General features: G+C 47.7%; 1 protein-coding gene across 1 annotated transcript; it reads right to left on the bottom strand.

Moving 5' to 3' along the window:
* Nucleotides 1-223: 223 nt before the first annotated feature.
* pomk (protein O-mannose kinase) lies at nt 224-2,016 on the bottom strand. The gene is made up of 3 exons (XM_084182379.1): nt 1,884-2,016; nt 1,198-1,485; nt 224-1,058 (listed from the first exon to the last, which is right to left on the bottom strand). The coding sequence occupies exons 2-3, from the start codon at nt 1,468-1,470 to the stop codon at nt 282-284; spliced, it is 1,050 nt and encodes a 349-aa protein (XP_084038505.1). The 5' UTR covers nt 1,471-1,485; nt 1,884-2,016; the 3' UTR covers nt 224-281.
* Nucleotides 2,017-18,459: the final 16,443 nt, after the last annotated feature.

The following is an 18,459-nucleotide window of genomic DNA, read 5'->3' as shown; positions in this document are numbered from 1 at the left end:
CATGCACGAGAGTTCTCTGTCAGCTGTTAACGGAATAACGGGGCGCTAGCGCCACCCTCTGTGCTGGAGCACATTATATGAGCTACTTGCAGCAGAGACTGTACATATTATTTCAATACAAATCCATCGAAGATAAAAGTGGGCAAATGTCTAAAGAAAACAAACAATTGTCTTTTGATTTTCAAAGGTAACATCTCGAAGGGTAAATGATAAAACAGTGACAAAACATTTATTTTTTATTTCACAGTCCAGTTTCTTATCAGTACAAAGAAAAAGTGAGATTAAAGCATGTCTCTGGCGCCACCAGGACCGGGACTGTCTCTCATCATGGTTGCATAGACAGATCTGTACACGCTCAGGACGTCCATTGCAGAGGGGCGAAGATGGGGGTCTCTCCTCTTACACTCCCCGTTGATCTTAAAGAGGTGGAAGTGGGCTATGTCACCTCCTGCTACCCTCCCCATCAGGAAACGTGTCACATCTGGAATCTTCCAAATGTCTGTTTTTTCATCGTACCCCGGCATCAGCTCATCGGCAAAAGGCTGGCCTTCACCGTGGGGCCACAGCTGCTCTGGGGCCACAAATCCCCCGGTGAGCTCCCGGTGGCCGCATTTCACTAATGAGCCCGCAGGGGCCCCGACCTCTGGCAGGGCATCCAGGTCATTGACCACCAGGTGGAAGTCGCTGGTCAGCAGGAACTGTGACAGGGTTTTCTCCAGGTCATTGGAGTCACACATGACTCTGGTCCCGGCGGGGCTGGTGTGGAGGTAATGGAGAATGGCGACGTAGTCCAGTGCCAGCCGCAGGCGGGTCTGCCAGGTGTCCCGTACACGGTGCCTCTCCTGGGCCAGCACTGCAACCAGGCTGAGCAGAGAGCCCAGCGGATGGTACTCTGTGACCAGGGTGTTGTCCTCTGAACACATGCCTACCAGTACCACCACGTGGGACCCCTGGAGGGCCTGGAGCATGGACAGCCCATGGAGGAAGTCCTCCTGGTACTCCGGGGAGGAGAGCTTGGACAGGGCTACTTTGTGACCCTTCCACTCGGACAGGAAAACCTATGGGAGAGGGGAGGAGGACATTGAATAAACACTTCAGGTTTCGTTATGTATTCAGGTTCCGTTATGTATTCAGGTTTGCTTACGTCAGACGAAATTGGGCATAGGTTTCAATGTTCTCTGTTGTTGAGTGGCTAACCTGCTTAACGGCTCCCTGGCCGATCATCTTCAACTTGCGCACCTCTGTGCGCACCTGTGGACACTCCAGCCACGGCGAACAGTTCTTCATGTTGGCCATCCTAAAGTGACGGGGCGGGCACGCGCCATGAGGAGTCAGGTGGGGTTCGCCGTCGTCGCTCTGCTGCAGTGAGTCCAGGTACAAGTAGATCACCACATTGCCCAATAGCAGAGCACCAAGGCACACCAGCACCACTGGAACACCGCGGGAGGTAGTGCTGTTGTGCCTGTCCATGCTGCTGTCCTGAGCCTGCTCACAAAGGGAGAGAAGTAACATAGGCAACTTTTGGAAACCCACAGACCTAAAATTGGCTTAGCTACTGTAGCTATGACGTGTGTTCCAGCCTTCTCTGGTGTACAGTATGTGTATTTTCTGTTTGTGAAATTATTTTGATGTGCTATGAACATACTAGTAGAGGAATTTATGTTGAGAATCGATTCTCGTTTAAACGGAGTATTTGGCTGTTCCAATTCGCCTTTTATCCAGAGCCAATTCGCCTTTAAACATAACATGTAAAGGTCCTTGGACAGGAATAACGTTAGGCTCCTTTAGTCCATTATTGGGCTACATGCTAGCTAGCTAGCTAACGTTAGAAACCTAGTGGAAACGGGAAATACTGGTTATTAGCAGCTAGCGAACTAACTTACCTCTTACTTTACATGACGAGAGAAGACACTCTGCCTTCGTTTCACCTCGTTTCTTATCTATTTAGGACTTGTTCATTATCTAAAGTATGTTGTTGTCATTCATTTCTCCAACGTTGAAAAATTACATCCGGGTAAAACTTCATAATAAAAGTCCCCGCGTAGCAATTCAAATCACATTTTATTTGTCACATGCACCGAATACAACAGGTGTACACTTTACCGTCAAATGCTTACTTACGAGCCTTTACCCAAACAATGCAGAATTAAAAAGTAACACAATTGGCTAATAAAAGTAGAAAAATAGTAACAGAATAAGACAATAACAAGGCTATACACGGAGTACCGGTACCGAGTCCAGAGAGTGTCCACTGTGTATAGTCAGTGTAAGAGAGTCAGGTAGCCATGCAGTTAGAGCGTTGGGCCAGTAACCGAAAGGTCGCTGGTTCAAAGACCCGAGCCGACAAGGTGAAAAATCTTTCAATGTGCCCTTGAACAAGGTACTTAACCCTAATTAGCTCCAGGGGCATTGTACTACTATGGCTGACCCTGTAAAACAACACATTTCACTGCACCTATCCAGTGTATGTGACAATAAAAACATCAGATTTTTTTGTCCGGGTAGCCATTTGATTAACTGTTCAACAGTCTTATAGCTTGGGGGTAGAAGCTGTTTAGTTGCCTTTTGGTCCCAGACTTGGCGCTCCGGTACCGCTTGCCGTGCGGTAGCAGAGTGAATAGTCTATGGCTTGGATGGCAGGGGTCTTTGAAAAAATGTCGGTCCTTCCTCTGACACCGCCTGGTATAGAGGTCCTGGATGGCAGGGAACTCGGCCCCAGTGATAAATAAATAATAAATAATTGGTCATTTAGCAGACGCTCTTATCCAGAGCGACTTACAGGAGCAATTAGGGTTAAGTGCCTTGCTCAAGGGCACATCGACAGATTTTTCACCTAGTCGGCTCTGGGATTAGAACCAGCGACCTTTCGGTTACTGGCACAACGCTCTTAACCACTAAGTACTGGGCCGTCCGCACCACCCTCTGTAGCAGCCAGCGATCGAGGGCGCTGCAATTGCCATACCAAGCGGTGATGCAGCCAGTCAAGATGCTTTCAATGGGGAACCTGTAGAACCTTTTGAGGATCTGAGGGGCCATGCCAAATCTTTTCAACCTCCTGAGGGGGAAGAGGCGTTGTCGTGCCCTTCTTCACGACTGTTCTGGTATGAGAGGACCATGTTAAGTCCTTGGTGATGTGGACACCGAGGAACTTGAAGCTCTCGACCTGCTCCACTTCAGCCCCGTAGATGTGGATGGGGGCGTGCTCGCCCCTCCGTTTCCTGTAGTCCACGATCAGCTCTTGTTGATGTTGAGAGTGCGGTTGTTGTCCTGGCACCACACTGCCAGGTCTCTGACCTCCTCCCTGTAGGCTGTCTCATCGTCGTCGGTGATCAGGCCTACCACCGTCGTGTGTCGTCAGCAAACTTGATGATGGTTTGGAGTGGTATGTGGCCACAAAGTCGTGGGTGAACAGGGAGTACAGGAGGGGACTAAGTACACACTTTTATTTATTTTTTACAATAAACAAATTATTTACAGAACTCAGTCAAGTTTAATCACTCCCACCCGCTCCCCACCCACCCACACAAATCCACATACATTAATTCTCACAGAGAGATTCACAAGCAAAACACTAATACAAAAAAATCAATCCAAAACAAACTGACATTCACAAACAAAACAATAATATGCCAATTAGCAGACGCTTTTATCCAAAGCGACTTACAGTCACGTGCACATACATTTTTACATATGGGTGGTCCCGGGGATCGAACCCACTACCCTGGCATTACAAGCGCAATGCTCTACCAATTGAGCTACAGAGGACCACAACAAAAATCAAAACGCCCACTATACAGCACTATGGTCAACATACGGTTTCCAAATTCTGTCAAATATGTCTGGTTTATGTTTGATTTTACAATATATAGAGTCTAATGGGATGTAGTTAGATAGTTCAGTCCTCTAGTTTGTTATTGAGGGTGGATATGAGGCTTTCCGATTGATGGCTATACATCGTTTTGCAGCTATTTGACCTAGATTACAAAACCTTCTCTGATATTGATCACCAATATTTACATTTCCTAACATATATAATCGTGGCAATGGTGGATATAAATTCCTAAACACAATGAAATGATAGCACATACAGTATCCCAACATGGTGTCAGTTTGTCACAGGACCACAGCATACAGTTGAAGTCGGAAGTTTACATACACTTAGGTTGGAGTCATTAAAACTCGTTTTTCAACCACACCACACATTTCTTGTTAACAAACTATAGTTTTGGCAAGTCGGTTAGGACATCTACTTTGTGCATGACACAAGTAATTTTTCCAGCAATTGTTTACAGACAGATTATTTCACTTATAATTCACTGTATCACAATTCCAGTGGGTCAGAAGTTTACATACACTAAGTTGACTGTGCCTTTAAACAGCTTGGAAAATTCCAGAAAATGATGTCATGGCTTTAGAAGCTTCTGATAGGCTAATTGACATAATTTGAGTCAATTGGAGGTGTACCTGTGGATGTATTTCAAGGCCTACCTTCAAACTCAGTGCCTCTTTGCTTGACATCATGGGAAAATCAAAAGAAATCAGCCAAAACCTCAGGAAAACAATTGTAGACCTCCACAAGTCTGGTTAATCCTTGGGAGCAATTTCCAAACGCCTGAAGGTACCACGTTCATCTGTACAAACAATAGTACGCAAGTATATACACCATGGGACCACGCAGCCGTCATACCGTTCAGAAAGGAGACGCGTTCTGTCTCCTAGAGATTAATGTACTTTGGTGCGAAAAGTGCAAATCAATCCCAGAACCTCAGCAAAGGACCTTGTGAAGATGCTGGAGGAAACAGGTACAAAAGTATCTATATCCACAGTAAAACGAGTCCTATATCGACATAACCTGAAAGGCAGCTCAGCAAGGAAGAAGCCACTGCTCCAAAACCGCCATAAAAAAGCCAGACTATGGTTTGCAACTGCACATGGGGACAAAGATCGTACTTTTTGGAGAAATGTCCTCTGGTCTGATGCAACAAAAATAGAACTGTTTGGCCATAATGACCATCGTTATGTTTGGACGAAAAAGGGGGGACGATTGCAAGCCGAAGAACACCATCCCAATCGTGAAGCACGGGGGTAGCAGCATCATGCTGTGGGGGTGCTTTGCTGCAGGAGGGACTGGTGCACTTCACAAAATAGATGGCATCATGAGGAAGGAAAATTATGTGGATATATTGAAGCAACATCTCAAGACATCAGTCAGGAAGTTAAAGCTTGGTCGCAAATGGGTCTTCCAAATGGACAATGATCCCAAGCATACTTCCAAAGTTGTGGTCAAGTCAAGGTATTGGAGTGGCCATCACAAAGCCCTGACCTCAATCCTATAGAACATTTGTGGGCAGAACTGAAAAAGCATGTGCGAGCAAGGAGGCCTACAAACCTGACTCAGTTACACCAGCTCTGTCAGAAGGAATGGGCCAAAATTCACCCAACTTATTGTGGGAAGCTTGTGGAAGGCTACCTGAAACGTTTGACCCAAGTTAAACAATTGAAAGGCAATGCTACCAAATATTAAATTAAGTGTATGTAAACTTCAGACCCACTAGGAATGTGATGAAAGAAATAAAAGCTGAAATAAATCATTCTATCTACTATTATTCTGACATTTCACATTCTTAAAATAAAGCGGTGATCCTGACCTAAGACAGAGAATTTATACTAGGATTAAATGTCAGGAATTGTGAAAAACTGAGTTTAAATGTGTTTGGCTAAGGTGTATGTAAACTTCCGACTTCAAATGTATGTAATACGGTTCCTTTATGCTTTCTGCATCTCCAACAGAGATGTGACATTTCTGGGTGCATTACATGCATTCTGGCAGGAGTTTAGTAAGTACTATGAATGATCTTAATAGAGATCATAAAAGCTTTGAAACAATGCCAGCCAAAGGTAACCTAGACTAATTTACAGGCTAACTACAGTGAATTGGATGAAGCTAGTGCTCCAGTACTCCCTCTTTCACTCTCTCTCAGCTTTGTTTGACAGTACAGTCTGTCACCACTATAGGCCATATCAAGATGCATTGTGACAGCATTGATATCAATCGTAGATATGTGTCAAATGGTGCTTTGCCATCATCTGTTATGACTAATACATACTGTATGTTTCCAATGCAGGTTTAGAGATAAACCTCTCTCTCACTCTCTCTCTCATAAGGTCATCCAATTCTGGTGTTATATTTTACATGTAGCTTGTAAATTGCTCTGTGTTCATATTTACTTTTACAAAACCGGAGGATGTGTTGCACGGTCCTCTGTAGCTCAGCTGGTAGAGCATGGCGCTTGTAACGCCAAGGTAGTGGGTTCGATCCCCGGGACCACCCATACACAAAAAAAATAACATGTATGCACGCATGACTGTAAGTCGCTTTGGATAAAAGCATCTGCTAAATGGCTTATTATTATTATTACTTTAGGTTGAGTATAGTGAGCAGATCACAGCAGGTAAAACGTTTCAGAAATGTGGATGTGGGTTTAATGACTTCAACACTGGGTGATGGAACTCAAGCTGATTGATTTGGATTATAGGCACATTTTGTGTGAATTCTAAACCGTTGAATCTCAAGCCTAAACCTCCTGCACCCTGCTCTGTGCCCCTACTCATTATCGAAGATGGATTACTGCCATCTGCTTGGTGAAAATACTGCCACTTCATTACATTACCACTCTTACATTTATACTGTTCATCACAACCAGTCAAATGTCATATCCGTCAAAGCAACATTTGCAATGCAAATTAAGGGCATTTAATTAATTTGGACATTTGCTCAGTACTTGAAGGGTGTCATTTCCAATGCTACCGAGTTGCCAAACACTGATTGGCTGGTGAGTGTTGAGCCAATATCTCCTCTGTATCTATCTGCAGATCCAGAGGCATCAGGCAGTAGGTCCTCTGTTAACCTGGTGAAAATAATTGTGGTAGAAAATTCCCATGACATTCTGATTCATAATCTAGCTTTATTGTGGACCTGGAACCTTTGGGCCAGCATAGTATCCATCAAAATTCTAATGACAAACACCATACGAGAGCTTTTAAACCCAAGGTCTACTTTCAGCGTTGTACACTTTTGTAATGACTATATCCTGGGAGCAGCCACAACATTGTGGTACTGAAGTTGAAAATAGCTCTAAAAATATGACTGAGATTTACTACTAAAAATACCTGTTATACCACATTGGTACACATTGTTGAAATTAGGACAGGGATTGGTGTGTATTACTTTGTTTTACTCTGAGCCAAAACCAACAGGAAAATGGGCATTATGCTTCTAGTTACCCTTTGAAATGTCTAACTGTCATTTGTCAACTTTCAGTAAAAAAACACACTTGAAGCAAATGTAAACATTTAATTAAACTGATTTAATCAAAGAGTAGTTGAACAAGAGTGAGAAGGATGAGAAGGATAAAGTCGTTGATGTTGTCTGGCAGCCTGGGATTGGTGCCAACAGAAAAACAACTTTCCCCAAAGATTATGGATGTACTGACAAGATACATGTCTCTCCTTTCTTTGGATTTGTGATTACATCTCATTATTGTAATCCTTTTTTGAATATTCAATGAGGGTTGTTGACGTCAACCGCCTGTATTCAATGGAGAGAGATGCTATGCTACCAGCCTCATACCATAAATATGAATAGCCATCCCGAGACAACTCCGATATAAAGTGTTTTTTCTCAAAGTTGCCAGGATGTCACGTGTTCTACTTATATCAGTAAACTCTTAAGAACTTAAACATCACAAAACTTTTATTCTATAAAAAAAAAAAAAACGTAGCAAATAAGCCCATTAGTTTCTTTGTGGACCAAATTCGACACTCATTGATCTCCATACAAAAACTCCTTGCTTGGTAGGAGAAACAACGAAAAAACGCCACCTGCTGGAGGGAGACAGAATTTCAGCCGAGTTGGACCTGTCTTTTCCTCTTCCTCTCTGCTTCCCGTAATGTAGGCTTTATCCTGGAGAGAGAGACACGTTTCCCTCAGATTACACAGACCCACAAAGAATTCGAAAACAAATCCAATTTTGATAAACTCCCATATCTATTGGGTGAAATACCACAGTGTGCAATCACAGCAGCAAGATTTGTGACCTGTTGCCACAAGAAAAGGGCAACCAGTGAAGAACATTTTAAGTAATTTAGCAGACACTCTTATCCAGAGCAACTTACAGGAGCAATTAGGGTTAAGTGCCTTGCTCAAGGGCACATCGACAGATTTTTCACCTAGTTGGCTCGGGGATTAGAACCAGCGACCTGTCGGTTACTGGCACAACGCTCTTACCCTCTAAACTACCTGCCGCCCAAGAACGAACACCATTGTAAATGCTACCCATATTTATGTTTATTTATTTTCCCTTTTGTACTTTAACAATTTGCACATTGTTACAACACTGTATATAGACATAATATGACATTTGAAATGTCTTTATTATTTTGGAACTTGTGTGAGTGTAATATTTATCCATTTCACTTGCTTTGGCAATGTAAACATATGTTTCCCATGCCAATAAAGCCCCTTGAATTGAACTGAATTGAGAGAGCAGGTGGCAGTGGAGGGATCATTCAAATTATTTGAAAGGGACGAAGTATTCTAACACACAGGTAACAAGTAAATAGCCTGATGTGGACTATGTGGTCTCCTGAGTGGCGCATTGGTCTAAGGCACTGCATCGCAGTGCTAGCTGTGCCACTAGAGATCCTGGTTCGAATCCAGGCTCTGTCGCAGCCGGCCGCGACCGGGAGACTCATGGGCAGCGCACAGTTGTCCAGGGTAGGGGAGGGAATGGCCGGCAGGGATGTAGTTCAGTTGATAGAGCATGGCGTTTGCAACGCCAGGGTTGTGGGTTCGATTCCCACGGGGGACCAGTATGAAAAAAATAATTTAAAAAATGTATTCACTAACTGTAAGTCGCTCTGGATAAGTGCGTCTGCTAAATGACTAAGAAAGAAAAAAGTGTCTAGGAGTCATCTACAGGGAATAGCACACAATATGAGAAAGAGACACACCTTGAGGGCATCATGCCAAACAGGACGTGTAAAGAAGGGTCTTCCCTTGAAAGACAGGGAAGGAGAGGAGGGTCCAAGCATTCTGATATGTTCTGTCCAGTTGTCCCTGAAACAGGCCTATAGGTGTCATCAACCAGACGACATGCCATCTGAGTGAGTGAACTGTGAGGATGGCCGAGAGAGAGAGATCAATAATCACTGTTGAGCATTCCATTTAAAGATAGTATAATACTGTTATAGAGTCCGACTGTCTCAGCACGGTAGGGTACAGCAGGGTTATAGAGATACTGTCTCAGCACGGTAGGGTACAGCAGGGTTAGAGAGATACTGTCTCAGCACGGTAGGGTACAGCAGGGTTAGAGAGATACTGTCTCAGCACGGTAGGGTACAGCAGGGTTACAGAGATACTGTCTCAGCACGGTAGGGTACAGCAGGGTTAGAGAGATACTGTCTCAGCACGGTAGGGTACAGCAGGGTTAGAGAGATACTGTCTCAGCACGGTAGGGTACAGCAGGGTTAGAGAGATACTGACTCAGCACGGTAGGGTACAGCAGGGTTAGAGAGATACTGTCTCAGCACGGTAGGGTACAGCAGGGTTAGAGAGATACTGTCTCGGTAGGGTACAGCAGGGTTAGAGAGATACTGTCTCATTACGGTAGGGTACAGCAGGGTTAGAGAGATATTGTCTCAGCACGGTAGGGTACAGCAGGGTTAGAGAGATATTGACTCAGCACGGTAGGGTACAGCAGGGTTAGAGAGATACTGTCTCAGCACGGTAGGGTACAGCAGGGTTAGAGAGATACTGTCTCAGCACGGTAGGGTACAGCAGGGTTAGAGAGATACTGTCTCAGCACGGTAGGGTACAGCAGGGTTAGAGAGATACTGTCTCAGCACGGTAGGGTACAGCAGGGTTAGAGAGATACTGTCTCAGCACGGTAGGGTACAGCAGGGTTAGAGAGATACTGTCTCAGCACGGTAGGGTACAGCAGGGTTAGAGAGATACTGTCTCATTACGGTAGGGTACAGCAGGGTTAGAGAGATATTGTCTCAGCACGGTAGGGTACAGCAGGGTTAGAGAGATACTGTCTCAGCACGGTAGGGTACAGCAGGGTTAGAGAGATACTGTCTCAGCACGGTAGGGTACAGCAGGGTTATAGAGATACTGTCTCAGCACGGTAGGGTACAGCAGGGTTAGAGAGATACTGTCTCAGCACGGTAGGGTACAGCAGGGTTAGAGAGATACTGTCTCAGCACGGTAGGGTACAGCAGGGTTAGAGAGATACTGTCTCAGCACGGTAGGGTACAGCAGGGTTAGAGAGATACTGTCTCAGCACGGTAGGGTACAGCAGTTAGAGAGATACTGACTCAGCACGGTAGGGTACAGCAGGGTTAGAGAGATACTGTCTCAGCACGGTAGGGTACAGCAGGGTTAGAGAGATACTGTCTCAGCACGGTAGGGTACAGCAGGGTTAGAGAGATATTGTCTCAGCACGGTAGGGTACAGCAGGGTTATAGAGATACTGTCTCAGCAAGGTAGGGTACAGCAGGGTTATAGAGATACTGTCTCAGCACGGTAGGGTACAGCAGGGTTATAGAGATACTGTCTCAGCACGGTAGGGTACAGCAGGGTTAGAGAGATACTGTCTCAGCACGGTAGGGTACAGCAGGGTTAGAGAGATACTGTCTCAGCACGGTAGGGTACAGCAGGGTTAGAGAGATACTGTCTCAGCAAGGTAGGGTACAGCAGGGTTAGAGAGATACTGTCTCGGTAGGGTACAGCAGGGTTAGAGAGATATTGTCTCAGCACGGTAGGGTACAGCAGGGTTAGAGAGATACTGTCTCGGTAGGGTACAGCAGGGTTATACAGATACTGTCTCAGCACGGTAGGGTACAGCAGGGTTAGAGAGATACTGTCTCAGCACGGTAGGGTACAGCAGGGTTAGAGAGATACTGTCTCAGCACGGTAGGGTACAGCAGGGTTAGAGAGATACTGTCTCAGCACGGTAGGGTACAGCAGGGTTAGAGAGATATTGTCTCAGCACGGTAGGGTACAGCAGGGTTATAGAGATACTGTCTCAGCAGGGTAGGGTACAGCAGGGTTAGAGAGATACTGTCTCAGCACGGTAGGGTACAGCAGGGTTAGAGAGATACTGTCACAGCACGGTAGGGTACAGCAGGGTTACAGAGATACTGTCTCAGCACGGTAGGGTACAGCAGGGTTAGAGAGATACTGTCTCAGCACGGTAGGGTACAGCAGGGTTAGAGAGATACTGTCTCAGCACGGTAGGGTACAGCAGGGTTAGAGAGATACTGTCTCAGCACGGTAGGGTACAGCAGGGTTAGAGAGATACTGTCTCAGCACGGTAGGGTACAGCAGGGTTAGAGAGATACTGACTCAGCACGGTAGGGTACAGCAGGGTTAGGGAGATACTGTCTCAGCACGGTAGGGTACAGCAGGGTTAGAGAGATACTGTCTCAGCACGGTAGGGTACAGCAGGGTTAGAGAGATACTGACTCAGCACGGTAGGGTACAGCAGGGTTAGAGAGATACTGTCTCAGCACGGTAGGGTACAGCAGGGTTATACAGATATTGTCTCAGCACGGTAGGGTACAGCAGGGTTATAGAGATACTGTCTCAGCACGGTAGGGTACAGCAGGGTTAGAGAGATACTGTCTCAGCACGGTAGGGTACAGCAGGGTTAGAGAGATACTGTCTCAGCACGGTAGGGTACAGCAGGGTTATACAGATACTGTCTCAGCACGGTAGGGTACAGCAGGGTTAGAGAGATACTGTCTCAGCACGGTAGGGTACAGCAGAGTTAGAGAGATACTGTCTCAGCAAGGTAGGGTACAGCAGGGTTAGAGATATACTGTCTCAGCACGGTAGGGTACAGCAGGGTTAGAGAGATACTGTCTCAGCACGGTAGGGTACAGCAGGGTTAGAGAGATACTGTCTCAGCACGGTAGGGTACAGCAGGTTTAGAGAGATACTGTCTCAGCACGGTAGGGTACAGCAGGGTTAGAGAGATACTGTCTCAGCACGGTAGGGTACAGCAGGGTTAGAGAGATACTGTCTCAGCACGGTAGGGTACAGCAGGGTTAGAGAGATACTGTCTCAGCACGGTAGGGTACAGCAGGTTTAGAGAGATACTGTCTCAGCACGGTAGGGTACAGCAGGGTTAGAGAGATACTGTCTCAGCACGGTAGGGTACAGCAGGGTTAGAGAGATACTGTCTCAGCACGGTAGGGTACAGCAGGGTTAGAGAGATACTGTCTCAGCACGGTAGGGTACAGCAGGGTTATAGAGATACTGTCTCAGCACGGTAGGGTACAGCAGGGTTAGAGAGATACTGTCTCAGCACGGTAGGGTACAGCAGGGTTAGAGAGATACTGTCTCAGCACGGTAGGGTACAGCAGGGTTAGAGAGATACTGTCTCAGCACGGTAGGGTACAGCAGGGTTAGAGAGATACTGTCTCAGCACGGTAGGGTACAGCAGGGTTAGAGAGATACTGTCTCAGCACGGTAGGGTACAGCAGGGTTAGAGAGATACTGTCTCAGCACGGTAGGGTACAGCAGGGTTAGAGAGATACTGTCTCATTACGGTAGGGTACAGCAGGGTTAGAGAGATATTGTCTCAGCACGGTAGGGTACAGCAGGGTTAGAGAGATACTGTCTCAGCACGGTAGGGTACAGCAGGGTTAGAGAGATACTGTCTCAGCACGGTAGGGTACAGCAGGGTTATAGAGATACTGTCTCAGCACGGTAGGGTACAGCAGGGTTAGAGAGATACTGTCTCAGCACGGTAGGGTACAGCAGGGTTAGAGAGATACTGTCTCAGCACGGTAGGGTACAGCAGGGTTAGAGAGATACTGTCTCAGCACGGTAGGGTACAGCAGGGTTAGAGAGATACTGTCTCAGCACGGTAGGGTACAGCAGTTAGAGAGATACTGACTCAGCACGGTAGGGTACAGCAGGGTTAGAGAGATACTGTCTCAGCACGGTAGGGTACAGCAGGGTTAGAGAGATACTGTCTCAGCACGGTAGGGTACAGCAGGGTTAGAGAGATACTGTCTCAGCACGGTAGGGTACAGCAGGTTTAGAAAGATACTGTCTCAGCACGGTAGGGTACAGCAGGGTTAGAGAGATACTGTCTCAGCACGGTAGGGTACAGCAGGGTTAGAGAGATACTGTCTCAGCACGGTAGGGTACAGCAGGGTTAGAGAGATACTGTCTCAGCACGGTAGGGTACAGCAGGGTTAGAGAGATACTGTCTCAGCACGGTAGGGTACAGCAGGGTTAGAGAGATACTGTCTCAGCAAGATAGGGTACAGCAGGGTTAGAGAGATACTGTCTCAGCACGGTAGGGTACAGCAGGGTTAGAGAGATACTGTCTCAGCACGGTAGGGTACAGCAGGGTTAGAGAGATACTGTCTCAGCACGGTAGGGTACAGCAGGGTTATAGAGATACTGTCTCAGCACGGTAGGGTACAGCAGGGTTATACAGATACTGTCTCAGCACGGTAGGGTACAGCAGGGTTAGAGAGATACTGTCTCAGCACGGTAGGGTACAGCAGGGTTAGAGAGATATTGTCTCAGCACGGTAGGGTACAGCAGGGTTATAGAGATACTGTCTCAGCAAGGTAGGGTACAGCAGGGTTATAGAGATACTGTCTCAGCACGGTAGGGTACAGCAGGGTTATAGAGATACTGTCTCAGCACGGTAGGGTACAGCAGGGTTAGAGAGATACTGTCTCAGCACGGTAGGGTACAGCAGGGTTAGAGAGATACTGTCTCAGCACGGTAGGGTACAGCAGGGTTAGAGAGATACTGTCTCAGCAAGGTAGGGTACAGCAGGGTTAGAGAGATACTGTCTCGGTAGGGTACAGCAGGGTTAGAGAGATATTGTCTCAGCACGGTAGGGTACAGCAGGGTTAGAGAGATACTGTCTCGGTAGGGTACAGCAGGGTTATACAGATACTGTCTCAGCATGGTAGGGTACAGCAGGGTTAGAGAGATACTGTCTCAGCACGGTAGGGTACAGCAGGGTTAGAGAGATACTGTCTCAGCACGGTAGGGTACAGCAGGGTTAGAGAGATACTGTCTCAGCACGGTAGGGTACAGCAGGGTTAGAGAGATATTGTCTCAGCACGGTAGGGTACAGCAGGGTTATAGAGATACTGTCTCAGCAGGGTAGGGTACAGCAGGGTTAGAGAGATACTGTCTCAGCACGGTAGGGTACAGCAGGGTTAGAGAGATACTGTCACAGCACGGTAGGGTACAGCAGGGTTACAGAGATACTGTCTCAGCACGGTAGGGTACAGCAGGGTTAGAGAGATACTGTCTCAGCACGGTAGGGTACAGCAGGGTTAGAGAGATACTGTCTCAGCACGGTAGGGTACAGCAGGGTTAGAGAGATACTGTCTCAGCACGGTAGGGTACAGCAGGGTTAGAGAGATACTGTCTCAGCACGGTAGGGTACAGCAGGGTTAGAGAGATACTGACTCAGCACGGTAGGGTACAGCAGGGTTAGGGAGATACTGTCTCAGCACGGTAGGGTACAGCAGGGTTAGAGAGATACTGTCTCAGCACGGTAGGGTACAGCAGGGTTAGAGAGATACTGACTCAGCACGGTAGGGTACAGCAGGGTTAGAGAGATACTGTCTCAGCACGGTAGGGTACAGCAGGGTTATACAGATATTGTCTCAGCACGGTAGGGTACAGCAGGGTTATAGAGATACTGTCTCAGCACGGTAGGGTACAGCAGGGTTAGAGAGATACTGTCTCAGCACGGTAGGGTACAGCAGGGTTAGAGAGATACTGTCTCAGCACGGTAGGGTACAGCAGGGTTATACAGATACTGTCTCAGCACGGTAGGGTACAGCAGGGTTAGAGAGATACTGTCTCAGCACGGTAGGGTACAGCAGAGTTAGAGAGATACTGTCTCAGCAAGGTAGGGTACAGCAGGGTTAGAGATATACTGTCTCAGCACGGTAGGGTACAGCAGGGTTAGAGAGATACTGTCTCAGCACGGTAGGGTACAGCAGGGTTAGAGAGATACTGTCTCAGCACGGTAGGGTACAGCAGGTTTAGAGAGATACTGTCTCAGCACGGTAGGGTACAGCAGGGTTAGAGAGATACTGTCTCAGCACGGTAGGGTACAGCAGGGTTAGAGAGATACTGTCTCAGCACGGTAGGGTACAGCAGGGTTAGAGAGATACTGTCTCAGCACGGTAGGGTACAGCAGGTTTAGAGAGATACTGTCTCAGCACGGTAGGGTACAGCAGGGTTAGAGAGATACTGTCTCAGCACGGTAGGGTACAGCAGGGTTAGAGAGATACTGTCTCAGCACGGTAGGGTACAGCAGGGTTAGAGAGATACTGTCTCAGCACGGTAGGGTACAGCAGGGTTATAGAGATACTGTCTCAGCACGGTAGGGTACAGCAGGGTTAGAGAGATACTGTCTCAGCACGGTAGGGTACAGCAGGGTTAGAGAGATACTGTCTCAGCACGGTAGGGTACAGCAGGGTTAGAGAGATACTGTCTCAGCACGGTAGGGTACAGCAGGGTTAGAGAGATACTGTCTCAGCACGGTAGGGTACAGCAGGGTTAGAGAGATACTGTCTCAGCACGGTAGGGTACAGCAGGGTTAGAGAGATACTGTCTCAGCACGGTAGGGTACAGCAGGGTTAGAGAGATACTGTCTCAGCACGGTAGGGTACAGCAGGGTTAGAGAGATACTGTCTCAGCACGGTAGGGTACAGCAGGGTTAGAGAGATACTGTCTCAGCACGGTAGGGTACAGCAGGGTTAGAGAGACACTGTCTCAGCACGGTAGGGTACAGCAGGGTTAGAGAGATACTGTCTCAGCACGGTAGGGTACAGCAGGGTTAGAGAGATACTGTCTCAGCACGGTAGGGTACAGCAGGGTTAGAGAGATACTGTCTAATCACGGTAGGGTACAGCAGGGTTAGAGATATACTGTCTCAGCACGGTAGGGTACAGCAGGGTTAGAGAGATACTGTCTCAGCACGGTAGGGTACAGCAGGGTTATAGAGATACTGTCTCAGCACGGTAGGGTACAGCAGGGTTATAGAGATACTGTCTCAGCACGGTAGGGTACAGCAGGGTTAGAGAGATACTGTCTCAGCACGGTAGGGTACAGCAGGGTTAGAGAGATACTGTCTCAGCACGGTAGGGTACAGCAGGGTTAGAGAGATACTGTCTCAGCACGGTAGGGTACAGCAGGGTTAGAGAGATACTGTCTCAGCACGGTAGGGTACAGCAGGGTTAGAGAGATACTGTCTCAGCACGGTAGGGTACAGCAGGGTTAGAGAGATACTGTCTCAGCACGGTAGGGTACAGCAGGGTTAGAGAGATATTGACTCAGCACGGTAGGGTACAGCAGGGTTAGAGAGATACTGTCTCAGCACGGTAGGGTACAGCAGGGTTAGAGAGATATTGTCTCAGCACGGTAGGGTACAGCAGGGTTAGAGAGATACTGTCTCAGCACGGTAGGGTACAGCAGGGTTATAGAGATACTGTCTCAGCACGGTAGGGTACAGCAGGGTTAGAGAGATACTGTCTCAGCACGGTAGGGTACAGCAGGGTTAGAGAGATACTGTCTCAGCACGGTAGGGTACAGCAGGGTTAGAGAGATACTGTCTCAGCACGGTAGGGTACAGCAGGGTTAGAGAGATACTGTCTCAGCACGGTAGGGTACAGCAGGGTTAGAGAGATACTGTCTCAGCACGGTAGGGTACAGCAGGGTTAGAGAGATACTGTCTCAGCACGGTAGGGTACAGCAGGGTTAGAGAGATACTGTCTCGGTAGGGTACAGCAGGGTTAGAGAGATATTGTCTCAGCACGGTAGGGTACAGCAGGGTTAGAGAGATACTGTCTCGGTAGGGTACAGCAGGGTTATACAGATACTGTCTCAGCACGGTAGGGTACAGCAGGGTTAGAGAGATACTGTCTCAGCACGGTAGGGTACAGCAGGGTTAGAGAGATACTGTCTCAGCACGGTAGGGTATAGCAGGGTTAGAGAGATACTGTCTCAGCACGGTAGGGTACAGCAGGGTTAGAGAGATACTGTCTCAGCACGGTAGGGTACAGCAGGTTTAGAGAGATACTGTCTCAGCACGGTAGGGTACAGCAGGGTTAGAGAGATACTGTCTAATCACGGTAGGGTACAGCAGGGTTAGAGAGATACTGTCTCAGCACGGTAGGGTACAGCAGGGTTAGAGAGATACTGTCTCAGCACGGTAGGGTAAAGCAGGGTTAGAGAGATATTGTCTCAGCACGGTAGGGTACAGCAGGGTTAGAGAGATACTGTCTCAGCACGGTAGGGTACAGCAGGGTTATACAGATACTGTCTCAGCACGGTAGGGTACAGCAGGGTTAGAGAGATACTGTCTCAGCACGGTAGGGTACAGCAGAGTTAGAGAGATACTGTCTCAGCAAGGTAGGGTACAGCAGGGTTAGAGATATACTGTCTCAGCACGGTAGGGTACAGCAGGGTTAGAGAGATACTGTCTCAGCACGGTAGGGTACAGCAGGGTTAGAGAGATACTGTCTCAGCACGGTAGGGTACAGCAGGGTTAGAGAGATACTGTCTCAGCACGGTAGGGTACAGCAGGGTTAGAGAGATACTGTCTCAGCACGGTAGGGTACAGCAGGGTTAGAGAGATACTGTCTCAGCACGGTAGGGTACAGCAGGGTTAGAGAGATACTGTCTCAGCATGGTAGGGTACAGCAGGGTTATAGAGATACTGTCTCAGCACGGTAGGGTACAGCAGGGTTAGAGAGATACTGTCTCAGCACGGTAGGGTACAGCAGGGTTAGAGAGATACTGTCTCAGCACGGTAGGGTACAGCAGGGTTAGAGAGATACTGTCTCAGCACGGTAGGGTACAGCAGGGTTAGAGAGATACTGTCTCAGCACGGTAGGGTACAGCAGGGTTAGAGAGATACTGTCTCAGCACGGTAGGGTACAGCAGGGTTAGAGAGATACTGTCTCAGCACGGTAGGGTACAGCAGGGTTAGAGAGATACTGTCTCAGCACGGTAGGGTACAGCAGGGTTAGAGAGATACTGTCTCAGCACGGTAGGGTACAGCAGGGTTAGAGAGATACTGTCTCAGCACGGTAGGGTACAGCAGGGTTAGAGAGATACTGTCTCAGCACGGTAGGGTACAGCAGGGTTAGAGAGACACTGTCTCAGCACGGTAGGGTACAGCAGGGTTAGAGAGATACTGTCTCAGCACGGTAGGGTACAGCAGGGTTAGAGAGATACTGTCTCAGCACGGTAGGGTACAGCAGGGTTAGAGAGATACTGTCTAATCACGGTAGGGTACAGCAGGGTTAGAGAGATACTGTCTCAGCACGGTAGGGTACAGCAGGGTTAGAGAGATACTGTCTCAGCACGGTAGGGTACAGCAGGGTTATAGAGAT

This window comes from Coregonus lavaretus (assembly GCF_964263955.1).
Source record: "Coregonus lavaretus genome assembly, chromosome: 18".
Lineage (NCBI taxonomy): Eukaryota > Metazoa > Chordata > Actinopteri > Salmoniformes > Salmonidae > Coregonus > Coregonus lavaretus.
This window is presented reverse-complemented; position numbering and strand designations above follow the sequence as displayed.